Source organism: Dicentrarchus labrax, unplaced genomic scaffold, assembly GCF_905237075.1.
Source record: "Dicentrarchus labrax unplaced genomic scaffold, dlabrax2021, whole genome shotgun sequence".
NCBI lineage: Eukaryota > Metazoa > Chordata > Actinopteri > Moronidae > Dicentrarchus > Dicentrarchus labrax.
This window is the reverse complement of record NW_026136723.1, coordinates 10,804,448-10,831,068: the sequence shown is the minus strand read 5'-3', so window position 1 is coordinate 10,831,068 and position 26,621 is coordinate 10,804,448. Positions and strand designations below refer to the sequence as shown.

The following is a 26,621-nucleotide window of genomic DNA, read 5'->3' as shown; positions in this document are numbered from 1 at the left end:
AATCCTCAAACTCTTCTCTTATTCATTAGCCAGGCAGCTATTTTCAATAAAAAACGGTTCTGATAAAACCACTGTACTCTACTGCCCAGCACCAAACAACAGACAGACTGAGTTAGCAACTTGCTGGTGAACATAGTAGAGCGTTGAGCAGCTCAAGACCCAGATGTATCCCCCTGAAGTTGCAGGAGACCAAAAACAGAGCTAAAAGAGAGTAAATATTGAACTCGCGCTCATCAGGTGGCCAGAAACTCATCAAATGAATGTCAGTGTTGCACTGTGTCTGCTGGATGTGTAAATAGGAAAGTGTTAGCCAACAACAGCAACTCTATCAGGTGATAACATGTCGGTATTGTGTTTACAGCTTGTTGCCCAAGTGGTCAGAAATATCCTTTAATGCAGCTTTAAGTTTCAGTTTTATATGTAGTTGAGCTGACAAGAAACACACTACATCTTTCTTTGTGTCAAGTTGTGTCATTGGACTTTATGTTTGAGCAACATTTATTATTTGATGTAACATAACACTGGTTGTGACCCTGTATAAGCCATGTTGCTGCTTAAATCCTGTGTAGCTTTAGTGTATCAGAGTGATCTCACTGTCTCCAGTGTAAAAGGACTCAGTGTTTGGATTGCTCTGTAATGGGGTTCAGTCCAATGGCTTCCTGCATTGCCACCTAAATTGAATTAAAGCATCAGACCACGCCATTAAACAGCACACGCACACACACACACACACACACACACACACACACACACACACACACACACACATACACACACAAACACACAGACCTGCTGGTGACCTTGCCTTTCAAAGGTCATTATTTCAACCCTGGTCATGGCTTGGATTTGCTGTTTATCATTTTGAGACAGGAACTAAATTATCTTTTATTGCTTACATTAGGCTTCATTTTCCAACACTGTGTCCAATCTGTAATTTGAAACTTGTGACAGTCTTAGCTAAGCAGGTCCTGCCCTACTGATGGAGAAGAAAATTAAACTTCACAGAAATCAAGTTATACATCAATCAAAACTCAAAGTGCTCATTTAGAGTTTTTTTCTGACACTGATGAGAATAAATCTGGTTTGCTGCAAAAATTACGTGTGTTCTGTGGCGGGTTAGAAAACCATGACTAAAGCCAATGTTTTTGGATTGATTTAGCCCAAAATAGGAAACTTTGGCCATTACTGCTCAGTTACTCCACAAAAATGTTACATTTATAAACAAACAAAAAAATAATAATCCTCTGAATAAGACCTTTAGACCATTATGGGGCCCTAAGAGCTTCCCTAAATCCAACAATTACAACATTGAAATCTTTTAGGTGCATTTAGTGAGACATGGTTCAGTGTAGCCTTTACAGATAATTTGAGTAAAATCCCCTTCAGACAGTTGAAGTAACAGTAAAAATACATTAGTTGTGCTCAGAGAGGAACTAAGGACTCTAAGTAAAGGTCAATAAGATTCTTGTGAAATTATGTTAAACAATTTCAAACCCTGATGTTCCCTTCATAAACCTGAGCAATTCATAAACCTTTTGCAATTGTATTTTTAAACCTAAAGGATACAGTGTGTTGGTGAGAAACAATGGATGTAAACACAACTTTTGTAGCTAAATCTGGTACACTGGTACAAATCTCTACACGTTTGAGATGAATGCTTTATGTGCAGTAACTGTAATAAAACAAATATATACTTAAGTGAATGATGACCCCAGGTATAATTAACCTCAACAACTTAAGTTATGTCATCCTACTGGTGTCGGGAGACCTTGGACTCATGTCGGCAAAGAGGTCACGCTGGGGAGCCGAGTGCCTGCCAAGCAGATGGTGTCGAGCCAACCTCAGCCACTTTTTGTGCTTCAGCATTTGGCAGCAGGTTCACTCAAACACGCTGCAGTCTTTTCACCGGATTTACTTGTGTTTTCAAACAGATTCAGTCAAAATGGTTTCGACTTGTTTACGAAAGGAAAGCTTAGTTCATTGGCCGTGCATAATGGGATTTCACTGAGGAAGAGTGACGAGGAGGAGTGTGTTTCTTCAATGAAGGCTCGCAATTGGCAGAATGAGACGTTGTTGTCTGCAGACAGGAGGCACATGCACGAGTTAACACGCACACACACAACCCTCATTCTCTGCATGTCATACACACATTGTAGCACTTATATAGCTGATGAACAAACTAGTACTTTCACTGCCTGTGCATTTATGTGTGTGTTACATGTGTGGTGTATAGACAACAAGGTGCATCTGTTCAAGCCTAATGTGTTCAGTGTGATTTGGGTGACACACAGTCAAATTAACTTAAAGTTGTCGATGGGAGCTCAGCACTTTGGACATTAGCGGATGTGTTTTTCATCTAAACTCCTCTCCTCTATTCTCATCTACACACTTGATATTGATGAAAAGCATCAATATTTCCATGGTGACAGACGCAGCACCTCATCCGCAAGGCATAGCTTTAAATTTTCCATTGTTGAACAGCGTCTATATCCATTGCCCTGTGTTTCTGCAATTTGTGGCTGAGTCACATGAGTTTAATCCATTATAATAGACAGAGAGTCCATGTACAGAAAAGAACAAGTGATGATTGTCTCACAGGAACGTCCATGTCTGGAAATCTTTACAATCTCTCTAACTTCCAGAGGAGGATGAGAACATGAAATGATGTAAATGACATTTTGGTTAAACGGAAAGTCCAATGCAGATATACATTATGATTCGCTAATGAGAGAAGCCAGACTGTGGCATTTGGATTTTGTGTCTTTATAGTAATTGAGAAAAGGTCAAAGAGGTTGGGAGTTTGAACAGCTGCTAAATGTGAAACAAATTCTTGCTGTAAAAAAGACATCTGTATCTGTATCTTCATGGAAGTTTTATGGTGATAATCCAGGGCTCATGAGTCTTGGTCTGTGATGGTGGAGAGATAAACTTATCTTTTGGTTTGTGTCTTGTCAGTCCAGAGGAAAAGATTTTTGATAACAAGATAGATAATGATACCACTGACTCGTACGAGTAAGCTTAGCATAATGACTGGAAGCAGGGGAGGAAACACCCCTCTGTAAAACCACAACTTGTTGCTTTTACAGTGATTTTTGTAGGAATTTAACAAAACAAGATATAACCTGTTAGTTAGTGATCTTTTAGAGGTACTGGTAGGTGGATTTTGTTAACACTAGACAAAGCCAGGCTAGCTGTTTCCCCCTGTTTCCAGTCTTTTTGCCAATTTAAGCTGCTGGCTCTAGCTTCATATTTATGGACAGATATGAGAGTGGTATCAGTCTCCTTATCTAACTGTCAACAAGAAAGGGAATTTCCTAAAATGTCAAACTATTAACCTTTAACTGATATTAGCACATGCTCTGACTTTTCAAAAAACAAAACTATAGAAGACTATATGTGGCAAGAAATGTTTAATATATGAAAACATGCATTTTTTTGCTGAGAAAAAGAGCTCAACCGGCCGGTATAGTCCTCAGACTTTACTAAGGAGGCACTTTAGGTCCAACAGAAGAATCAGAATTGAGGGCAACAGGCCTGTCCTGTCCTGTCCTGCTGGGAGATGAGTCTCTGCGGAAGCTGTAGGTCTCTCATTAACTCATCAATCTTACTAAAATGGACCATTAGGGAGAAATGCCCTCAAATAACCTGCCGCACCTGAGCCTTTTTTTCTATTTCCAGCTGGTGTCTGTTTTTCTTTGATTACACTTAAAAAATCCACTTTTACAAAACCTTTTCATCTAGTATAAGCTCTTCGTTTTTATTTTCAAGTCAATATATATACCCGCCAAAGGGAGACTAATTTGCTGATGACTAATAAAGTGAATTTATAGGTGGAGTTTTCCAAAGTTTTGTTTCTGTACAGTTGACTTTTTGTCAAGCTATTGACATCCGTCTTTGTATGTTCTACACTCGTTTTCTTCTCTTCCCTCAGGGTGGTTTTGTCTGGAGGCCTTTGTGTGCCTCTAATTTGCCGGGATCACCCAGAAGACTCCTATGCTCACTCCCACGCCAATTGGCAACAAATAGATTTATTATCTAGTGATAAGACTGTAGATGAATGTAGGGAACAGTGGGTCAACTGTGTCTCAGCTGTGAGCCATAAGTATCTGTATCTGTGTTTACAGAGCTTACAGTTTGGCTCACAAAAAGCTCTTAAATTGAAATGACAAGGAGCAAAAAACAGTTCATCCTCCTTGAAGAAAAATACCCACAATCCCCTTATCAGGGAGAGAGAGAAAGAGCAGGAGGGAGAGTGCAAGAGAGGGATAATTACAAAAAGAGTGATAGTTACTATTTTTAAGCACAGTAGGTGCTGCAGCAGCTTGGTTTAGCTCTGTGTTTGTGTCCTGAAGTGCAATCAGTCACCTCAGCTCCGGTGCACAACCTGCTTCAGGCCAGGATTAAGAAGTGGAACAAATACAAAGTCGATCTCTGCTGATGAAGTGAGACACCAGGGTTAGGTCAAGAAGACATACAGTACAATATAAACCTTCCAGGAACCGTGCTTGTTGATTTAGTTCAGTTTGTGCTGAGTAACATGTCAATTGAACTACTTGGACAAGCTGTCTATCGTCTTATTTCACTTTCATACTTATATTTACCCAACCTGGTAGCTGAGCAGTAGTTGGTTAAATGCTTTGCTGCGAAGCACTGATACCCAGCAAAAATAAATAAATAAACAATATTTTTTAAAATATATGTGTATTCATAATCTAAACCACAGTTAAAGCTGCCCACTGTAAAACCTTCAACTTTATCAGAGCTCTTGCCCACACGATAATCTGGGGTTCAAAGTATATGTAAATGTCCCTCTCTCTTTTTTCCCTTTGCCCTCTTCGTCCTCTTCACCTTTTCTGTTCTCTCCCTTTCTTGTTCCTTATCTTTATCTCACGCGCTCTGTGAGCCACCCAGAGGAAATCAGAAATGCAGATGGTTCACAGGTAGTGACAGTTACTGTACTCAGTGATTTATGGCCTTCCACTGCCCTGCACCTTTCTCCCCCCCTCCTCTTTCCTCAGCCCTTCCTCGCCTTCCCTCAGTCTCCTTCCTCGCGTCCCTGCCCTTCTGTCTCCAACACTCCTGCTGTCATCATCCCCGGGGTCTTTTAGTACAAGTTTTACATTTTGTATGTTCTGTTTTCACGCTCCCGCTGCCTCCATTAGCTCTCATCAGATAGATACAGTAACAAATGAGTCTAATCTCATAGTTCATATTTCCTTCTGTGCAGGCCACCTGAAGACGGTGAGGTGCCAGATATTATCATAACAGGATACATAAAATATTCCACTAGACATGTGCATGTAGGTAAGATCTAGGTTATCCTGCCTCACTCTCCTCCTGGTTAATACTACACCATGCAGTGTAGGGGAGCTCATAACTCAAGTCCACCACAGTAGCCATAGAATAAAAATCAGGGGAGCAGCAACAAGCTGAATAATGACACCTGTGTGTGTGTGTGTGCGTGTGTGTGTGTGTGTGTGTGTGTGTGTGTGTGTGTGTGTGTGTGTGTGTGTGTGTCTTTAGGCGATGGGAGGTTTATTGCTGGTCACATTTTAACCCTCTCTTCCTGTACTCTGGCAGTTTCATTACCTCTGTATAGGAATGGAAAGAGCAGCAGAGAGAGAGAAAGGTAATGCAGCCAATCACCACTGTAGTCCACAGTGTATCTAACGATATCACAAAAACCTTTGCAAACCTGTAAATCTTAAAGTTAGGCTGGTCTATAGACCTTTTTCAAAGCAGCCATTTTGACATGAAACAATAGGGTTTCTGTGAGCCTGTAGTCTATTTTTATCACATACACCATCAATGTAGAGCATCAAATGTGTATATCAAATGTATTTACTGCTGTTTTAGTGACGTAGTGCCACCTGTTCTTGGAAATTACTTTTGTATGAAAATTAATCATGATGTTTGTCACAGTGCCACAAAGTACTGAATGATTAATTAACACATTGTTGGTTTTGGTCTTTGATTTGTTAACAATAGGAAACATATAGAATAAGGACAGCCTCATGTTGACAGTATGTTTAAAATGTGCTCATGCCTTAGAGTTTCAGCAGATACTGTTCTGAATTCTTACAGTAAATCTAGCAACACCAAGAAAGAGGATGAGGAAGTCCCCAAACAGACGCCCGATGCTGTTGTGTATTCCGCAGCTGTGACGTCTGAAGATATCCAGGCTCTGCTGGTGTGCCTGAGACCTGCTGGGAAACACTGATCGATATTTGAATTTTTACCGATGTTGCTCATTCACATTTTTTGTCTTTACGGCATCGTCCCTGTGTCCCTATGTCCCGACGCTTTTCTTTCTAATGAACCCAACATGTACGCAGTGAACCACACACCCATTGATATGCACACACAGTGGCTGTTTTCAAGCCCAGCCAGGCATGAAGTGGAAACCCTGTTACTCCTCATGGCCCACTGGCCTGTCTGCTCACCTGATACTGATGTTGAGGTTATGACAAAGGCAGAACAGCTATCACTTTTTATTCTCGCTCTCTCTGCTTCTCTGTTTACATCCTTTCTCCTGTGTGCACCAAATGAGAGGGTGAGCTGAGGACATGAGATGAGCTCATACCTGCCATTTGGTCACAGGATTACATTTTACAGTAAGTGTGTATGCGTTAGCGTCAGAGTTTGGGCTTGGTCAGTCATATTTTACATTTAGATACTTTTTGTCTGGGCCTGTGTATCTACAGTAAATGTCCTCATCAGATGACTTGCTGTTTTGGTAGTTTCATACTTGTAGTCCAGACAGAGTTTGAGTTGATACAGCACTCTCTAGTGGAGCAAGAAGTTATATGATCCACCTATGACAGTGTTGATATAGAGCAGCTTATCTACAGTATGTGATCTCTCCTCGGAGAGGTGAGGTCTGTGTCTGCTCCAGTAAAACTAATAAGTTCGCCTTTTATTACATAGATTAGTCAGTGTCTGTTTTTGTCTATCTTGTCTGGTTATGTAGTAAATTATCCAGTTGAGTTTTTAGATTTCCACCAATCAGCCATAACATTATGACCACTGACAGATGAAGTGAATAACGCTTATTATCTGTTTATCATGGCACCTGTCAGTAGGTGGGATATATTGGGAAACATTTTGTCCTCAAAGTTGATGTGTTAGAAGCGTTGGTTAGAAGTGCTTTCGACAAGGGCCAAATTGTGGTGGCTAGAACACTGGGTCAGAGCATCTCCAAAACTGCAGTTACCTATCAAAAGTGGCCCAAGGATGGAAAAGCAGTGAACAGGTGACAGGGTTATGGGTGGCCAAGGCTCATTGATGCATGTGGGGAGCGAAGGCTGGCCCGTGTGGTCCAATCCAACAGACGAGCTACTGTAGCTCAAACTGCTGATAAAGTTAATGCTGGTTCTGATAGAAAGGAGTCAGAACACACAGGGCATCACAGTTTGTTGGTATGTGGCTGCATAATGTTATGGCTGATCGGTGTACTTAATTTCTAAGCAGCATTATATCCCAGCTTTCATCCAGTTGTTGAATAGGTGTTGTGGGTCACTTTGTCTCGACACAGAGAGACTAATGTACACTTTTATATCCAGCAGGCTAGACTATTGTAATGCTCTCCTATGTGGTCCACCCCAAAAAAGTTATAAATCTAAAACTATGATTAAGATTTAAACTTTAAACTTAGCCTGGATTTTGATTAGAATGTTTTATGGCTGTTATTTATTTTATTAAATAATTTATTCTATTGTATCCACGTTTTAAAAATCCCCTCTTATGAATTATTTTGAGATTTAGTAATGCAACACAACCACAACATGAGATGTAAATCAGAAAAATGAGAAAGGCATGTCAAATCATTATTAGTATTTTGAATGTGGCTCTTAGTAATGAGGCGTGTGTTTTTTTGGCCTTTGACATTTTAACAGACCCGTTTTGTTGGCTGCCTGAACTGTGATTGTCCTCCAGCAGGCTGTTGGACCTGCTAACTAGTCCAGCAGTCTGGCTCAGTTGATTTATGATGTTATCTTTAGCGGTACACATGAATTGTTGTGAAACAACTTCTGAATAGTACGGTACTTTAATTTAAAATTGTTGACAGGAGGTATATAGCAGTTTAGAGCTGAATATTTGTAGTTTCTCTCTTTTTATGGTAAGGATGTGAAAGCTTGGTAAATCCAACTTAGCATGTGTTACTTTTATACTTTTACTTTTATTGTAGTACACTGTGTTATTTTGCTTATGCAGTGAAATGGTGTGTTGTGTGCACTGAATCAAAGGCATTTGAAGCCCCTCTCTCCCCTCTGCCCTCTCCCCCAAGACCAGATGGTGTCTCTTTAGGCCCTCTAATGAATATTGATATGAGGGGTCTTGGTTAACAACAGGGGGGTACGTAGGCTGGGCCAGAGAACCCCAAAATTGGCACTTAGTAAAGGTCTGCATTGAGGGGACTGGGTGTGGAAGGGATTTATTTTTGAGGAAAGGGAGTGTATTGGGACACATCGCTGTGAAACAAGGCGGTTTTTTTATGCACATAAGCTCCTACATGTCCCATATTGCTAAACTGCCGTGCACAAATTAATATGGATTAGGAGTTAATGAGTACGAATTAGTCGCAAGAGTGATATCATCCAGAGGATATGTGAAGCTTGTGTAAAGAAAAAAAAAAGATTTAAAAAAGGGTACAAATTTACAATTTTAATTAAAAGAGTGAGATGAGAAGTGCTGATAGAGGGAAAACAAATGTCAGGAGCGAGGGAGTGTAAGGTGAAGAGTTGGACAGGTTAAGGCACTGGCAGAGTTAATCCTCTGGCATGACTCCCATGTCTAAAGCTGCTCTCCTGAAGGCCTCGGCTTATTCCAGCCTCCACTGAAGCCGAGGCTGAACCACCGCCAGCGACGGGGGCCGGGCAGTCTGACCCTGGAAGCTGAGGTGGAGATTTCTTCACTGAAGAAGCTTATTATCTCCACACGTTTTTCAGCGGCAGAAGTTCTGTGTTGGTGCAGTGTGACGAGAGATGGTGGGTGTATGGATGAAAGTAATTGTGTTACTACCCTCCAGCTGGTGTGGGTGTATGGGCCAGCTGTAGCCCCCATCCATTCAGAGGGCAAGTGGACCAACGTGCTGCTTCTATAGCAGGGAAAAAATCCTGGAACACAGCACCGGTTGCTTGTTTGGCACAGAATCAGTCTTTTTAGTTTTTTTTTTCCGTAGCCGTGTTGTATTTCATACCCTCTGCAGTTTGTCAGGAAACATTAGTAGGCGCAGAGAAACTCATCCACGCACACACATTAGAGCGGCAATGATGAGCCGAGGCTGTGTCAGCTATTTATAACTCAAGCTAGACCTCTGTGGCTATAAGGCAAAGGGGCAGACAGGAAGAGAAAGGCAGAGCAAAAGAAAGATGTGAAGGAGGAGAGATTGTCAGAGACAGAGGGAGGGAAGAGGGCTCTGGCGAGAGTGATGCAGTGATACAAAAGAGGGTAAGACACACAGTACAGTACATTGAAATGGCCGTTGTTTAGCTTTTCACTGTGAGGACACAACCTCTACTGTCAAACGTAGCCCCTGTAGCTCTTAGATAATGAGACAGAGCGTCAGACACATGCATGATGCTGAAGGCTTTCATTAGGGAAAGGACAACAAATAGAACTATATAACCTTAAAATATGTCATTGTTTATGGTCTAGTTTCAGCTTTTATTATGGCCACAACTGGAATTAGTAACAATAAACATAGGGAGGAATGCCTCCAGTGCTGCTCACTCGCCTATAAAAACACAGTTAATGGCAGAAGATGGATCCTTTTTATCTAAGTTATTACATTTCTGGTTTCTTTTACCTGTAGAATATGATGATAAATGATACTTCTTGTCTGAGAATCTAGTTATGATGAAAGTTTACATCTTTTCATGTAAGTCATTTTAGTCATTTGAATATATATTAATTTTTATGTTGTTTGAGTAACTTGGTACCCAACCTGAGGGTCAGAATCCGTCAGATAAATCGGAAGGGTCACAAGACCATTTAGAGAGATGAGTTGGAAAAAAATATTTTTTCTCTAATTTATTCTTGAATAGTTTTATCATTACAGGCTCTATAATGTATTCAAGTAAGGAAAGAAATTCACTCTATGCTTAAACTGGGGATTCACATGCTTGCATATTCACAGTCGCACGTGCCGGCCTATGTTGAGTTAAGTGGGGGTGGATGCCTTCTTAAAGCCAAACTTTGACAGCCGTTTTGCTGGTTGGGGGGGGGTTCTTCATTTGACAATAGAGAGGGAATTGCAATGGAGGGAGCCAGTGTGAGCGACAGAGCAAAATAGTGAGGGAGAGAGAGAGGGAGCAGAGGGGGAAGGGAGGAGGGTATCAGACTCAGGGATAAGGCAGCTGGGACAGGCTGCTTGGCTGGAAGCAGATCTTATTGTGCACTTGTCCTTCCCAAGTCACACTCAGACACTCTGCAGAAGGAGGAGAGAGCTTCTCACTCTGACAACAAGCCAACTGACAGTCACTTTAACATTTTTTTCTCTCATCAGAGTTCTTCTGGATCTTCTTTGTAGAACAAACTGATTTGTACCACCACTGACAGAAAGAGGACTTGTTGGAATCTGCTTTTCTTTATCACCATATTTTGATTTTATATCTGCTATGGCACTGGTGTAGGCATGGTGGTGTACTTGAGGAAGAGCATCCACTCTCTGCTGTCTGTCTTCAAGAAGAAGGGTGAGTGCTGACTCACATAGGGGAATTTGGCAGGCAGTAGCTTTAACTTTAGGCTGCTGACAGAAGTGAATGCTGGTTTATACGATTGCAATATTCTTAACTTTGCTTTGATGGAGGTTTTAAGGGGAGTTAAGCTGACCTTTTTCCAATACTTAATATACCCCAAAGAGTTTGTCTTGCACAGTTGAGATGATGGATCACTAACGTTTTTATGCTTTAATGAAAACATGTGATGATAATTGCTGATTTTGTGCGCCAGTCACCGTCTCCGTCTCACACACACAAACACAGACACAAGAATTAGCGTTGAAGGCAATTTGGGGGTCCTCTCTAATGAGCTAAAGGGCTTAACTGACTTTTTTTTGGTGATCATCTAAATCAACCAAAAGCCCAAAACCTTCTGCCGGAATTCTTCTGGCGGAATCTCACGGAGGGCTGCTTTTCCAATTAATCACAACTGGTAGTTGTAACTTAAATGTGAGCAATACGCACTCTGCTGTGGCCATTTTGTAATGAAATTTGTCTCTGCTTCTTGGATTGCATCAGACAGTCCCAGGTTCACAATGACCTGAGTTTCCCACAGCCACACACAGGGGAGGGTATTGTGTCTGGGCTGCCTCACCTGTGTGAATTTGGGAGGATAGGGGTTGGAGTGTCTGTTACCGCAAACATGTACAGTATGTACATCCACACTCGCACAGTGTTACCTAACCAGGTGAGACTGAGAGCCACAGTGTTGAGAGTGACAAAGGAGGGAAAGTGGACACCTCCTGTTGAACTTTGATAAGCTAAAAACAGACAATATACAACTTATATTGCTTGCATAGCCCACACAGCTAAAAGCAAACAAATAACATGCACACTAACAGTAATATACCAAAAAACACACTCAAAACTAAATAATAATAATGAAATATTAAACAAACATGAGCAATTCCACAATAACTAGCCTTAATTCACACAATTCCCTCTCAGAATCATTTAGCGTCTAGTATTAGTATTTTTTTTTTTCATTGTTTCATTCGGTTCTACCAAACAAAATGAACAGGCTCATTGTTTTTGCCTTTTGGCTGTCCTTTGACATTGAGCAAAGCCATCCTGAAGGGAGAGGCCGGTCCAGTTCCCACGCAGGAGGTCCCCCAGTAGGGGGTCCAGTGGCAGCTTTACAAGCGGACAATCCAGATTATCTAATCCTCCGTGGCCTACCAAAGGAATGGAGATACTGCAGGAGATTAGCCAGGTTAGACAGTTTACTGTTGAGAGTCTGGTGAGTCAGGTGACGTCTGCCCACAAAACTGGTTGTCTGAGGAGATTTGAAGAGTGTGCTGCGTCAAAGGTGCACAGCTGAACACATGCTAAGGCCAGGTGGAGGGGCAGAGGATTCACTGTAAAGCTGATAAATGTTTTGGCAAATGGGCACCTGTTGGATCTGTTTGTATGTGTGGCCATGTTTGTAGCCTAAGAGGTTGTCTGTAGGAAGAGAGTGGAAAAGTTTAAATGACTTGGAAAAAGCTAAAGTTTTTGGTCCAAAGAGCAAAAATAGCCAAAATGGTAGATAAATAGTAATTAGGAGGGAAGCGTAAGTAAGCTTCTGTTGAATGACATTTGAGATCAGTATTAGCCTGGTACCTATTCCAGCCCATTGAAAGTGAAATTACTATATTTTTTCCTTGAAGCACATACTTATAATTTCTCTTCTTCTCTTTTTCCCTTTCTTCTTCTTCCACCATCCCAACAGCTGGCCCAAAGGGGAATGAAGACCAGAAGAGATTGACCGTCCACTACACGACCTCTCGGCACTACCAGGACAATGTTTTCATTGAGGGCAGTAGGCCGCAGTACCTGGAGGACCTGCACACTGAGGCCCAGGAAGGCCTCAAGATACTACAGCAGGAAGGTCAGACACACCACTAAAAATAAGAAAGCATATTAGTACATACTGTTGACACTTTAGTGTGCACGATTGTGTGTGAATGGCAATTTTCTATAAAAAGGTCAGCTGGAGCTTAAAGTTAACAGACCTTTTTATCTATGATTACATCACTGATTATAGATACTGCATATACATGAAGAATAACTGTATTTAGATTCTGATCCTTGTCTATTTGGTTCACACAGAACACAAGAATGGGGTGAACTTTCCTGACGATGAGAGTATTGCTGTAAGTGTCCCAGAAGCTCTGTGGATAACATCATATCATTTTTCCTTCACTTCCTACTCACAAATAATGCCACCTAACTAAATACTGCTGTGTGTGTGTGTGTGTGTGTGTGTGTGTGTGTGTGTGTGTGTGCGCCTGTGTGTATCCCCTGCAGTCCACAGACACTCTCCGTCCGGAGCAGGATATCAGCTCCAAGGACGGAGGTTGCTCTCCGGAGTTGAGATCCACCACCGGGAGTACTGATACCACAGTAACCTCTGCTGTGTCGACTCGGCCTGTGCTCACCCGCCAAGGTAAACAACAGTCCTGTTTGTGCGTGCGTATGTGTGTGGTTGTGTGTGTGTGTGTGTGTGGGGGGGGTGTTTAGAGAGAGACTTGGAAAGGAAGCATCTATATCTTATTCATCTTAGGGGAAAAGGGGCTAATCATGGTGCTTGTGCCTGTGAATGCGGTTTGAGCTTTGTTCCTAAGTTTACTGCTTTATGACGAGTCATAGGCATGTACTTATTTAGCATGCACGCCTCATTCCCAGCTGCTGCAGTTATAGTGTGAAATCAAAGGAAAAGGACACACACACACACACACACACACACAGCTGAAGCTTTTTTCGGTTACTCAAAAGTTCTAAGCATCTGAAGACAGCACTGCAGCCGCCTCTGCATATTGCAGCTGGAAGGCAAAGTATGCCATTGTGTGTGTGTCTGTGTCTGTGTGTGCACAAAGCAAGTGCGATTGGTATTCTGATCCATATTTCAAAAATCCCTGGAAAAGCCAGTTCCCTAATATACTTCACTGGGTTTCAATACATTATAGTGCATTGCTCCCTTTATTTAACCAATTTCTTGTCCTTTGCAGAATAAAGTTTCTTTAAAAATAACCCTCCTCAAATTCAGTTATCATAATAAGAAATGTTTTTCCTCTCTCTCAGGTTCTACATTCAAGCCTCTGAATCCAGTTAAAAGATTAGATAAGAACAGGAAGAGGAGCAGGAGGACCACCATCATGGGAATTCCCAACCAGGTCCAAAAAGAGCTTGGTATGTCCACACCATCATCCTTACCAAACTGGTAGACATCATGTATCTTTTGTGGCAAACATTTATTTTAGTTATTGACAGTGATCTGCCTCTTCCCAGCATTGCACAGAAGCTCAACCTTTCAGCCGCTTGTTTCTACTCAGCCCATTAATCACGACGGAAACAGCCAGTCAGGTGTTGTTATCATTCCTACTGTTGATGGAGGGACTCAAGTCGCGAATAAGGAGGGAGCGAGGGTGCACCTTTCAGAGCTGGAGGTAAAGGCTTCTCCACAAAGAACAAATTAATTCAGAATAGTTTTGACATACATTACAGGTTTTGTGTTTTTTAATCACTTAAGAATGGTCATCTCTGAACTCCTAAGCAGGCATCCAGAGATGAACAGCTGCTAAGGAAGCACCTGGGGGCCATGTTCGAAGATAAGCAGCCCTTCAACAACGAAGGCTTTGGCTCCTCAACCCTGAGACCCAAGTCCCTTGCAGTACCTGGCATGACCACTTCCTCCTCCTTCTGTCCTTCAACATTATTTAACTTCCTCCAGGAACCCCAGGTAAGAATAAATAAGGATATAGCTTTCAAATACTTTTTAGTACTAACTTTAGTATCTTACCATATTCTCTCTTGACCATTCATGACATTTTACTGTGAAATTCCTATTTCTGTTTTTTTTTTTCTAGGGCCCAGTGATGTCCATATCTCCTCAGGCCACCTACATGTCTACAATCATCCCTAATGCGGTCTTACCAGCCTCGATTGAAGTCATAGAGATCGACCGTAGCAGCAGCCGAACACGTGGTGGTAGTGTAAACCATGGCGGTAGTGTCCGCACTGTAAGCAAAAGCAGCCTGGCATCTGGGGACTCGTCAGTGAGTCCTTTGTTGTCCAGAAGATCAGATGGTGATGGTTCCCACAACGACAATTCCCACAACGACTCCACACTAATGCCCACATCGGCTTCTGGGTCGAACTGGAGTGAGTCACGGTCTTCAAAGACCCTTATTTCAAACTCCTCCCCTGTATCCTCTAAGGGTAGCACACGAAGTGGTAACTCACAGCGAGTGCGTCTAAATGGGCAAGAAACCCAGACAGAGCAGTCTAGTGCAGACCAAGACCATGTCAGTCTCCGTAGCTCAGTTAGCATGATTAACAGCCCCAGCTGTAAAAGTGAAGTTGTTGTTACAGCTCAAGGATCTGAGCCTGGTGTTTCAGGGTCAGTGGCTGCTGGGGAGGATGCAAAAACCAAACAGAATTTCAGTCGTAGTCTATCAGTTATGAAGACCAAGCAACCCCCTGCACCTCCAAGGAGAACAAATTCTCTGCATAGTAATAAGATCAGGAGCAACGGCAGAGTTTTGGTGGAAAGTAAAGATCTCAATGACTCTGTGTCTAGACTGGTGGCAAATGTCACAGAAAATACAGATGAGATAACAGTTGCTACAGATACCAGTAAGATTCACACCCCTGTACTGATCTCCACTGGATCCAGCTCTCAAGATGCTTCCTCTAGTCCTTTGAGCCCCACACGGGTCTCTGCCAATGAGGCAGGAGGAGCAACGGAGCCTCAGCCAGAGTCCAGTAGCTCCTCCCCACAGAAAACTCCCTCAGAAGGGGGTAAATTTGAACGGACCATGTCCCCTTCCAGTGGCTACTCCAGTCAGAGTGGCACTCCGACACTTTCCCCAAAAGGGATCTCCCCAACCTCCCCTGACAAACAGAAGAAGAAACCGATCAAACCAGAGAGATCAGTGTCCCGGGTCTCTTCCTCAGCAGCGTCTCCTTCCTCCTCTCTTACTTCTCTGTCATCCAGTACATCTGAGCCTGTCAATCCAGATGTTTCCAGATGTAGCCCCAGTCTGCCTCCACAGGGGTTTCCACCCATTGTTGCTGCGAAAGAACTCAGTCATAATAACAATTCTTCACCTTTGAGCGTTGAAGTCAGAGAACTGTTGAACATCCCACCACCTCCCAAAGTCAAAGCCCCATGTCCACCTCCACCAGAGACATGGGTTCACAACAGACGCTCCTTTGAGCTCCTGTGTGGGCCTTGCCCTGATGTCAGCAAAGTAACCCAGAAACCAGCACTGATACGAGACAGCACAGTTAAACAAGCAGGAACTCAGACTGAAGCCAGCGAGGAGGTGCAACTTTTAGTTGAAAAACAATCAACTATATGCGAGTCTGTCTTAGAATTGTCAGAAAACAAAGCAAAGCCTGAGACATTGTTAGCAGCAGGTACTGAAGGTGTTAACAAAGAGTTGGAGAATAGGGAATGTACGGAAAGTACAGAACAAGAGAGGAAGCAAGCAAGTGCAGACATTCCGAAACAAGAGCAGAGTAGTAGCCCTGTAGTGAAGAACCCTGAGAGTCAAGAGACATCTCCAAAGAAAGATCCCCCTCCTGTCAAGAAGAAACCCATGATAGTACTGCACAGAGAGGAACCTGTGTCAACAGAGCACTCAGTGGATGGACAACGAAAGAAAATGAGCGGTGCCGTGACAGAAATGATTTTACCAGTTGAGAACCATACAACCTCCTCACAGAACGGGGTTATAGTTTTAGTTGATAGAAGTGAGAATGGGATGGACAAAAGTGAGGTTACATCCACGCAGACGCTTTCCACAGAGGTCCCCAAAATTAACAAGGCCTCACCACCACCTACCCCTCCCCCAGCATACCAGCCTACACCTCCTCTGTCAAGAAAGACACCTCCATCATCAGTATCTATGCCACCAGATGAACTACAGCAGGTACAGGAGGAGATTAATGTTGTAGAGACTTGCTGGCCACCTCCTCCGCCCCCTATGGAAGGGGACTCTGTCTTTGATGGAGGAGATGAGGTTGACTTTCCACCACCTCCTCCACCCTTTGAGGCAGACAGTGTGCCAAATGTAATGGACAGTTGTATCACAGAGCAGCTGAATGTCTCAAAAAGACCCACAGAGGAAGTTGGAGAGACAGTTGAGGATTCAAGTGAAGCCCGGACTTCTGTACATGGACAAATTCTAGATTTGCCCCCTGCTCTTCCACAAACGGTAACTGACACCAAGCCCGAGTTTGTTGTGCATGTTTTAAAAGCTGATACCTGTGATGAGATTTCCTGCAGACCAGTGGAGCTTGTCCTTCCTCCAACAGTGGAGGCGCCTCCTTTGCCACGTATTACAACAGCAGAAAACCCAGTATCAGTCTCTGCTTTAGTTCCTCCCAGCAGCTTCCTGAAGCGAGACTCTCTGAAAATTGAAGATCGTTCTCCCAACGAGCCTCTCGTCAGTGCCCAACCTCCCGTTACTGTCCCAGTTGCACCCCCTTTACCAGCAGACAATTTAACCCATGGGGTTAATTTCAGAAGGCAGCCCAGTTTAGCAAATCGAGATGCCAGAAGCAAGGAGCTCCTTTCCCGCCACAAAAGTGCACCCATTCCCAAAGAAGATGCTAACATACCTCTTGTCACCCCATCACTGCTTCAGATGGTTCGTCTTAGATCAGTCAACATGACTGAAGATCAGGTGAAAGCTCCATCGGAGGACAAGTCAACAAACCAGGGAACTCCAGTTCAGGAGAATTACCCAGTCTCAAACCCGGGATCTCAAAACACTCCACAGAAGCCCATCCGCAAGTCTCTGTCACTAAAATCTCCCCCTCAGACGGTAAAAACACCCTCTGTGACACTCAATACCCCTTCTATGCGCTTACAGGAAGCAATACGTATGAAAACTGCAGCCATGTCTTCAAGAGATGGTCTTCCATCCCGACTGGGTGTGAGATCCTCCCCTTACAGCTCTGTCAGTGAACAGGGGGCTCTGTCCCTGAAACCACCTGAAGGATGTGACATGCACAAGTCCCCAGCCTCTACCGCCAGCTTCATCTTTTCCAGGAGCACAAAAAAGGTTGTCATAGATACTGCAGCCGCCTCCTCCCCTGAAGCTCAGGCTAGTCTGAAGCAAAGCTTGGCGGCCGAGCTCATGCAGGTGTCTGACCAATCAAAGGCCGCTGCTTTCTCCAATGGTGGGGTGAAGTCTGACAAAGTTCCTCCACCAGTAGCTAAGAAACCAGCCCCCGGGAGCATCAGTCCTTCACCGATTCATCCTGCTTGTTCAGCCAAGACGGACTGTAGTGCTGAAGGAAACGGAACAATAGGAGGAGAACATATGAGTGGAATAACACCTCCTGAGACAACAAGTAAGATGATTTTCTGTCATTATTGTTCGGAAAGTCATGAACAGTGGTGGAATGTAATTAAGTACATTTACTCAACTCACTTTAGTTACTTTTCAGATTCAGATTAATAATAGTATATAATAAACAAATATGTCACGATCTATTATTAAAGGTTAATATCTAATATTTGATTGAAGATAATGGAGGAAATTCACAAATAGCAGTGTATAAATTAATTAAAATTAGCTTCAGATAGCATGCATTAATGCATCAATATATATAATCCAGAAATATAATGTCCATTATTCTGCAATGGGCCATTCTACATGATTAGTACTTTTACTTAATAACACCTATTTTTACTTGTAACTGAGCATTTCTACACTGTTGTATTGCTACTTTACTTAAAATATGAGTACTTTGTCCACCACTGGTCATGAAGGACAGCCTCTGCCTTCATTAATGTGCTTCAGTCTCCTGCTGCTGAGTGTGTAAACTCATTAGCTGATTCAGTGCCAGTACAAATCAATATTTAACGTACCACTTTCTTGTCATGAAAAAGCAAAATGCTAATTCTAGCATTTCCATCTCTAACAGCTAAGCTGTTTAACATTGCCTTAAAGAACATATTTCTTGCTCTCCATACCAACAACAGAAAACTGCACACACAAGCCCCCTTCCATACAAACACAACACAAACACTGCTGCCCAGCCTACAGCTTTTTCCAGTAAAATGTGCAAGCATGTCCTTCGGTCAGCCTTAACCTGAAGCTCGTGATCCTGTCTCAGAAACTACATTAGATTAGGACGGAATACTCATTACGCATTCCTGTAACTGTATTATGTTGATGCCATAATGTCTAACCTCCTCTCATCTTCCCCCTGCAGCCACAAGAGTGACAGCGGACACAATTGAAACACTGTTTTGAGAGAGCGCTGTGGTGATTGACTGAGGACCACGCCACAGGAACAAGCAAAGACTACAAGCAAGTAAAAGGACAACTCACAGCAAGGACTGATATTACCGAGAGACATATAACTCAACTATCAGAGTGTTGTGTGTGTTAAATCTTCTCCAAAAGCCTTAGCCTGTAATGGCCTTCCTACATATTTATGCAAAAAAAAATGTGTCGCTCCCAATTTCTTATGATAGCTTTATTCCGGAGTATTTTTCTAAGCTATAGTTTATCTCTTATTAAGGCCCCTCAGGATGAAATGGTGTACATTGACTGAATTGTAAATATACGGCTTGTGTGAGATCGCCTCCCAGAGGTAGAATTAGGTAGAGGTCACTGCAGCTCAGAGGAAAGGATTTATCTTGACAAAGCATTTCTGTACAGAGGTTTACTGTCTGTCTTTTTTCTCTGTTGTAATATAATACACCATTTTCATGGGGATTTAAGCAATTGTCATAAAAGGTCGACAATGGCATCCATTACAAGACAAATCAGCATTTTATTGCTTTCTTTGCTTCAAGATCTGACTAAAAACTAATTGTCACGCTTCGTTTCAGTCCTGCTTTTCACTGTGTGGATGGATATATCAGGAATAGTGTTTGAGAAAAAGGGAAGCTGCATACTCACAAGAATAAGAGGAAGATATTTTGTCATTTAGGACAGAGGCACTTTTGTAAAGCTACAGATAAACATTTACATTAAAACACAGAAAAGCATCTGATTACAGCAACAGCTAAACTGTCAATGCTTCTACACAATGCTCTTGGGTTTAGTTAAGGTCAGCCCAACAGTAACAACACAGTAACACAAGTATCCTATTTATTTATGTGTGGTTGTTTCCACTAGTAGCACTGTCGGTCATCTTTTCCTACCAAATCTGAAATATTTAAGAATCCGTTTCATCTGAAAACCACTTTTAGGGCTATGGATGTGACGATTGGCCCTGGATGATTGATACACTGGAGTAGACTTAGTGTGAGGTCAGTGTTTTTATTAAATGTTCTGTGTCTAAAACTTTGGCCCAAGCCTTTTTTGGTGGAAAATCCAGCGCATCACTATTTGCACAAAATGCTTTCCCCCAGCAAAATCATTAGTGAGTGAATTGTACTGACTCTTTGTAATGGGTCAAAAATCGACATCTTGATGACTATAAGAAATTATGTACAGTTATTACTTCTATAAATAAAATTTAAGTGTATTAAAAATGTGGTTCCTTGCTTTCTGTCTCAAAAGATGTGGCACATACAGTTTCTCTCATCTAACACAAATATACTTCATTTCAGCAGCCCACAGAATTCAGCCAGCGTTTATTTAATATTAGAGATGATGCATTATTTGATTATGTGACAGTTAACGTTCAGATATTGATTTCTGTACAACACCACCCCCAATGCAGCCGTCCCATGCCTTACAGTGCATGACATATTGATTTTTATATACATCTAAAACCATTCTTATTAAATTAGGTCTGGCAGATTGGCCTACGTCTTGACATTGACCATGAAAGCAATCAACACAGTGACATTTTAAACCGGAAAACTACTGAAACATTAAGTCCCTTTTTAAACACCTGAGATTCCTTATCAGCTATAATAAAGTAATATTTCATTATCTGAGTAGCAGTATGTCTCCTTTGCAGAAGCTCTCATATTGTAATTGTATATGTAAGTGCATTAGGAACACCAAACAACCCCTGGTAAAAAGAAAAAAGAGACAGTAATGAATCACAGGTTGATTAGTTACATCATTTTTGTTGTACAAGGCTCTTATTTTTATAATAAAGTCAAAGCAAAGTAACAGAATGTGTCTAAGCCAGTCCCAAGCATCTCAGACATTTGGCATCGCTGTCCCGTCACCCTTCAAAAAACACATCCAGATGAAGTATGGCCGGTGGTTACCATGGCGATGAGAGTATTCTTGTTGTGATGTGGCCCCCAGGAACAGCTTCAGTGGTGAAAGTGATGTGACGTGTATCTAACTGATGTTGCCTCCTTTGAGTGTCTTACATGTGATCTGTCCTAGTTTGGTCATCAGATGTTGGTCTTTCCACTGAGCCACACACTCGTCTGATATCTTCAGGTCGACCTGGGGAGACCGAATAATAATATTATGTACATATCGATTAACTTTCTTCCAATATATTCCATTATAGAAAAATTACCAACTAATTTTAAGATAAAACACACTTCCTTGTGATTACGTTATTAATCTTTGTGATAAATCTGAAACGTACCTGTAGTTTCTCCCACACCTTCTTCTTTGGGTTGAGTTTGTCATCTGGCTTGCCCGTCTCATATCCCTCGACAAAAACCTGTTCTCCTGGCGACGACCCCTCTGGAGGGTCCAGAGGCTCCACCCTCCTGGGGTCCCCTTCACTAGAAATCCATCAATCAGAGAGTCAGGGAATGTTTAAAAAACAAAGAAGCAGAAGGATCTGCAGCGTACTAAATAACACTCACATGGAGGCACATAGCAGCATGGCTTGAGACTCAATCCCTCGCATCTTCTGGGGTTTCAGATTGCACAGCAACAGCACCAATCTGTCCTGTAAGTCCTCCTGCGAAACATAGGCCACGAGCCCACTGACTACCGTCCTCGGCTCCGGTTCTCCCACGTCGATCTTCTCCAGGTACAGCGAATCAGCATCGGGATGCTGGGAGGTGGACAACAGATAAACCCATGTGAACACAGAGCCAGGGGGCTGTAATACAGGAGGATCATCTCCACACACGCCATCTGAAGAAATCAGGCATCACGGTATTGGCGTCCTACCTTCTCCACGCTGATGATCTTGCCCACCCTGATGTCCAGTCTGGAGGGGGCCAGCTCGTCGTCCTCTCCTCCTCCTCCTCCTCCACCTCCTCCTGCCTTGGCACCCTTTGCTGCTCCTTCTGATTACACACACACACACAAATTATGTCATTTAATGCAGAACCAGCCACACCTCTATCATTTGGGGATTAAAATGACATGAGAGAGGGAAGACGCAGTGAGGCGAGGGGTAAGATACTGACTCTTTGAGGGGTTGGGGTAGGCAGAGTTGGTAAGTTTGCGGAGCTCTGGAGACTCAAACTTCTTCCTGATTGGCTCCAGCAGTTGGTTTAGTGCCGTTTCCACTGAGGCCTTCAGGTCTCCTGGGTGGATGGTCTAACAAGGTCAGAGATCATCGCTGGTTAGACCAAAATTCAATCAGAGATATACTTTATAAACGGCTTATATTCTTCAAATAAACCTGTGTGTGTCTATACTTTACCTCCTCAGCAAAGTCCTTCTCCACCTCTTCAAACCCAGTGTAGATTTTGTCTCCACCCCACTTGGGGTCTCTTTTGATGCAGAACTCTGAAACACAGTGATCGTAATTATCAACTCATTTTATACCCTTTATACGAGTAGAGGAAAAGCCTGAAGTCAAGCCAACAGAAGGAGAAGTGTTCTACCTCCGCGTAGAGGGAAGAGGACATATTTGACGAAGGAGAGGACTCCATTGTTCTGGATGTTGCCTGGCTCACAGAAAGCCTTCTTCAGCTTCTTCTTTACATCTTCTTTGGAGTCCAGGAGATCGATCTTTGACTCCTGCAGCCAAGAATGATCATGTTAACACTGAACACAAGCATTAGAAGAAAATGTTCATACAAATCTTAACTTTTACTGTAACATACTTCTTCTGAGGAGCTCATCTTGGTCCCTGTCAGTCCTGGTACCATCGGGTTCATCAGATGGGCACGTTTGGCATAGCCAAGAGAGGGCAGGTACTGGAGATAAATGAATGGCTACAGTTACAGTTTATATTTTATAGAGATCTTATTCTGAAAACTCTTTCATGGGATCATCCTACTGAGACATGTATGGTTCATCGTTTCTATAATGATCTTCATACTTAATGAAACTGGAGTCAATAAATCTGATTTTTTATTTCAAAGTAGTCCAAAAAAAAAGAGCCATGTGCTATCAACAAACTCACATCTGCTCCTAAACTAATCAAGTTCTACAACAACTGCTGTAAGGCAGAAGGAGGTAAGAGGTTGACATAAATGTTCAAAGATGGAGGGAGATGGTACCTTCTCTGCCAGAGTGAAAATCTTCCTCTGGTCAACTCCTCCAAACTGGGCGTCCACCTTGAGGTACTCCTCATCCAGAGCCTGAGGACAAAGAGAAAACCCATTTACTAATCCAACCAATAGTAACAGTAAATATTTTTATGGGAAAAACTAATGAAAAACAAGTTCTAAAGAGTTCAACATGAGAGGGTGCATTCCATTCAGCTTTTATTTAGTGTATTATATATATAACATGTGGACACTTTGCTGTAATGACAGTAATAACTGCAGTTCGTTGTATCTCTGGCATTCTGAGGAGACCCAGACTAATCTTATATTGCTCCTCAGTAGCTGTGCGATGAGTCTGACAGTTACTACTCCATCCAGCACAGTGTTATTACCTGCAGTCCAGGGTAGAGCAGGCCACTCAGCAGCGGATGCTCCACCTGTTTGACGACCTCAGCTCCAGCCTTCTTAGCGTCATGCTCCGTCACCATGGAGGACAGACGGTACACATCCAGAGTGTACTCCCTGACAAACACGATAATACAGACCTACACCGTTAGTTTAAGTATACGGCAGCTTCTGTTTCAGAGAATGTAACGTTAACTAAACGCATGTTCTGGCTAACGTCAGCGCAACTGACCTGCTGAGCTGGTAGTCAGTTCCTTTGACAAACTTGAGTTTATCCAGAGGCACACCAATGCTCTCCAACATGGCCTTGATGACCTGCTCGTAGTACTTCACCCTGAGCTCCAGCAGCTCCCAGGGGGCCTTCATGTTGTCTAGGTAGGCATGCAAGTCTGCAAACAGAATAGTGACCTGAGGAGGAGAAGAAGAAGAATCAAACACAAGCTTTGATTCAGCAGGAAGTCTCAGAATTCATTAACATCAGACCAGATGCTCGATGAGGTCTACCCACCTCGCATCCAGCCTTGAGGAAGTCCGCTATCTTGGACATGGGGACAAAGTAAGCTACGTGGGGTTTTCCAGTGGTCGCTGTGCCCCAGTACACCTTCAGCTCTCTCTCCTGGAGAACCTGCTTCAGCTTCTCCTCTCCAAGGACCTCCTGCAATACCCATGTTCAAGAAGAGATTCATGAGACCAAGCAACGGGGGGGGCTTTGAGACACTGTGAGTATATATCGGTCTGCGTTTCCCACCTGGAGGTTCCTGGTAACGAGGTCGAACTTCTCATCCGGACTCAGCTGATCTGCCATGGTGCAGGTCCTTCTGATCAGGAAGAGGAGAGTGTAAAGAACAGTTATGAGTTCAAATCAGCAGCTTTGGTTCATTTTGTCTTTCTAGAGCAGAGATCAGTTAAATCCCTCTCAGTTTAATGTTTCCCTTAGTCCGACAAGGAGGTAACTGGGTAATATTCACCACAACTGACTGAGACTAATACTGCACCATAGAGGGCGGAAGCAACCAGAGGGGATCGATCATAATGTTGACACTGTATGTAAATGTAAACCGCAGTGAAACGTATCCCATGATTCCTATAAACCGTACAGCACACAGCGAGGAGCTACAGGCTAACATTAACTATCTTCTATAATGAATCCATATGTTAGCAACAGGCCATTCAGTCTATCAGTGACCCGGCCAGCTAGCGCTACTTAGCTAGCGAGCAACAGAACCATGTGCAGCTAACGTTATAGCAGCGGGTAACAGCCATTTTAATATCTACATTTTCACTCTATGTGATAGAAATATCAGTCTGCCATAAAGCCTTAATGTACCACCCACGGACTCACCTCGAAACCTGTCTTCTTGTAATGAGACGTGGGTGAGAAGAGCCGGTAGGGTGGACCTGTCAGTGTGTTGCATCAGCCATAGCATCCGCTCTGCTATCGACTCCCTCTGCGCTCCAGGGGGAAGCAATCGAGTGCAGACAGCAGAGCCAATGATCGATGCAGGCATAAGGTCTGCCAGAGGAGTGAAATGTTATATATTATACTGAATGTTTCCTAACGTAATTATGGTCATTCACACCCACAGTGCACACAGATAATAGAGTTTAATTATCAACCAACAGAAACAGAAACAAATCTGTACTTCTGGGCGACTGTGCTGTATGTCAGTGGCGATTTCACTGATCACAATATTATCTATTATATCTACCATATAAAGTCATTCAAGTCTTAAAAGCACATTTTGACACTGGGCCCAGATGAGTAGCAGCATACGGGGCCCACTTTAATTGATGCTGTACCTTTATGTTGCAAATTCCTGTTTTGCAGTTGATCAAATAATGTGCACTAATGCAAACATTGATTTCCAATAATGTTTTATTATTATTATTTATCAAACTCTCAGGGTGCTAATGATTTCCCTCCCATCAGAAAAGCTTTGACTGTAAGAACTGTGTGTTATTTGTGTGTTATTACACTCTTGTCGCACTACATTCATGTACTAAGAGAAAGGTAATAACTGTATCATTAACTACAGTGGGGACCCTGGTGCAATGGGGGCTTTCTGGGGACCCTGATTCTCTGTCTACAGCCCTGCTAATAGAGAAACACTGATTGCGTTCAAATACCATATTTTATTCTGTCAGTGAAGTCTTTTAGACTCTAACATCACCAATAAAATGATTACAGGACACAGAACGCAAAAAGAGACAGAACCAAATGTGAGTTGTCCACCCGGGCCGGGTCACCGGACACTATCTGCTGCAAGGGTCAGAGTCAAAGGTCTGGCTCCAGCCGGGGGAGCACCGGCAGGATGAGGTTCCCAAACGAGGAGTCCTGAGTGATGAAGAAGCCGGACGAGTGGACGTGGGCGTGCTGCAGGGCGGCCTTCTGCTGGGCGGCGATGTGCTGCTGCTCCGCGCTGTCCCTCACCTCCTTCAGGCTGGGTCTGGACGACAGAGGGATGTTGGCTCCGGGACTGTTCATGGACTGGCTCTGCAGCAGCCGCCTCTTCTCCTTGTCCAGCTCCGCCAGGATGGCCACCCGTGTCTTGTTCTGAAAGCCTGGTGCTGGAGGGTTAGCAGCCATGCCAAGCTACCGGAGTGAGCGGAGAGAATAAAGCCTGTACAAGTCCATGAAGCAGATGTTTGATAATGTTTGTTTTTACACTGTGTGCTTGTCCAGCTAACGTCGTTGTAGTTTCTTTGTGGTTATGACAGACATGGAGTAAAAGCAGCCAGAAAGGTGGAGGAGCTACGCTTTTTTTCTGTTGGCTAACAGGATGCAAACACTTCCGGCTTGAGTGTTCCTCCTTCAAAATAAGAGCGCACGATTCCTAAAAGAAGCGTTTACTGTGTTTACATGAACTCGTCTTTATGCGGTCATCAAATGAAACTGGTAACAGCTCATAGTTCTGCTTTATGTTAATGGTGTTAAAAAGCACCGCAACATTCATAATATGCACTGCGATGACAATGTGACAATAATGTGGGGCTTAAACATTTAAATATAAAACTGGATATCAATTCACAAGTCATCATTCTTTATACAGTGCTGTGGTATAGTATTGCTACAGTCACCGAAACAGCCAAAATAACTGACAGAATGGATGTGATAATATGATCATATATCTCATATGTCCTCAAATTTAAACAATTAAAAAGTCAAT

General features: G+C 42.9%; 3 protein-coding genes across 7 annotated transcripts in view; 1 reads left to right on the top strand and 2 right to left on the bottom strand.

Moving 5' to 3' along the window:
- Nucleotides 1-20,208, top strand: part of kiaa1522 (KIAA1522 ortholog) — a 36,329-nt gene extending 16,121 nt beyond the window's left edge. For 2 of the 4 annotated variants that reach the window (XM_051390453.1, XM_051390455.1), the window contains 8 exons: nucleotides 12,433-12,591; nucleotides 12,813-12,856; nucleotides 13,011-13,149; nucleotides 13,785-13,892; nucleotides 13,992-14,149; nucleotides 14,257-14,442; nucleotides 14,570-18,068; nucleotides 18,936-20,208. In XM_051390453.1, the coding sequence (XP_051246413.1) occupies nucleotides 12,433-12,591; nucleotides 12,813-12,856; nucleotides 13,011-13,149; nucleotides 13,785-13,892; nucleotides 13,992-14,149; nucleotides 14,257-14,442; nucleotides 14,570-18,068; nucleotides 18,936-18,976 (4,334 nt within the window). In that variant the 3' untranslated portion in view covers nucleotides 18,977-20,208. Of the gene's footprint in view, nucleotides 1-10,431; nucleotides 10,695-12,432; nucleotides 12,592-12,812; nucleotides 12,857-13,010; nucleotides 13,150-13,784; nucleotides 13,893-13,991; nucleotides 14,150-14,256; nucleotides 14,443-14,569; nucleotides 18,069-18,935 lie in introns of those variants that run through there. The other 2 variants (XM_051390456.1, XM_051390454.1) reach the window with 2 other exon arrangements.
- An 85-nt stretch (nucleotides 20,209-20,293) lies between these two features.
- yars1 (tyrosyl-tRNA synthetase 1) lies at nucleotides 20,294-24,951 on the bottom strand. Of its 2 annotated transcripts, none has more exons than XM_051390465.1 (14): nucleotides 24,797-24,951; nucleotides 24,203-24,272; nucleotides 23,963-24,109; nucleotides 23,687-23,862; nucleotides 23,442-23,571; nucleotides 23,062-23,142; nucleotides 22,663-22,755; nucleotides 22,441-22,576; nucleotides 22,257-22,342; nucleotides 22,018-22,150; nucleotides 21,776-21,894; nucleotides 21,463-21,656; nucleotides 21,237-21,378; nucleotides 20,294-21,088 (listed from the first exon to the last, which is right to left on the bottom strand). In XM_051390465.1, the coding sequence occupies exons 2-14, from the start codon at nucleotides 24,257-24,259 to the stop codon at nucleotides 20,978-20,980; spliced, it is 1,605 nt and encodes a 534-aa protein (XP_051246425.1). In that variant the 5' UTR covers nucleotides 24,260-24,272; nucleotides 24,797-24,951; the 3' UTR covers nucleotides 20,294-20,977. The 2 variants fall into 2 exon arrangements, with proteins under 2 accessions (XP_051246425.1, XP_051246426.1); XM_051390466.1 differs by having other exon boundaries at nucleotides 24,203-24,269; nucleotides 24,797-24,910.
- Nucleotides 24,952-25,312: 361 nt separating this feature from the next.
- On the bottom strand, nucleotides 25,313-26,271 carry LOC127357909 (SOSS complex subunit C-like). Its single transcript, XM_051390479.1, has one exon. The coding sequence runs from the start codon at nucleotides 26,039-26,041 to the stop codon at nucleotides 25,730-25,732; it is 312 nt and encodes a 103-aa protein (XP_051246439.1). The 5' UTR covers nucleotides 26,042-26,271; the 3' UTR covers nucleotides 25,313-25,729.
- Nucleotides 26,272-26,621: the final 350 nt, after the last annotated feature.

Bases quoted from the DNA above. Each gene is read 5' to 3' on its own strand.
- yars1 (XM_051390465.1), bottom strand. From the start codon at position 24,259: ATGGCAGATCAGCTGAGTCCGGATGAGAAGTTCGACCTCGTTACCAGG. The intron at 22,343-22,440 runs GTAGAACACTTC...ACTGTGTTTCAG, and splicing joins CCTCTTCCCTCTACGCGGAG to AGTTCTGCATCAAAAGAGAC. The intron at 21,895-22,017 runs GTCAGTATCTTA...GTGTGTAATCAG, and splicing joins CTACCCCAACCCCTCAAAGA to AAGGAGCAGCAAAGGGTGCC.
- LOC127357909 (XM_051390479.1), bottom strand. From the start codon at position 26,041: ATGGCTGCTAACCCTCCAGCACCAGGCTTTCAGAACAAGACACGGGTG.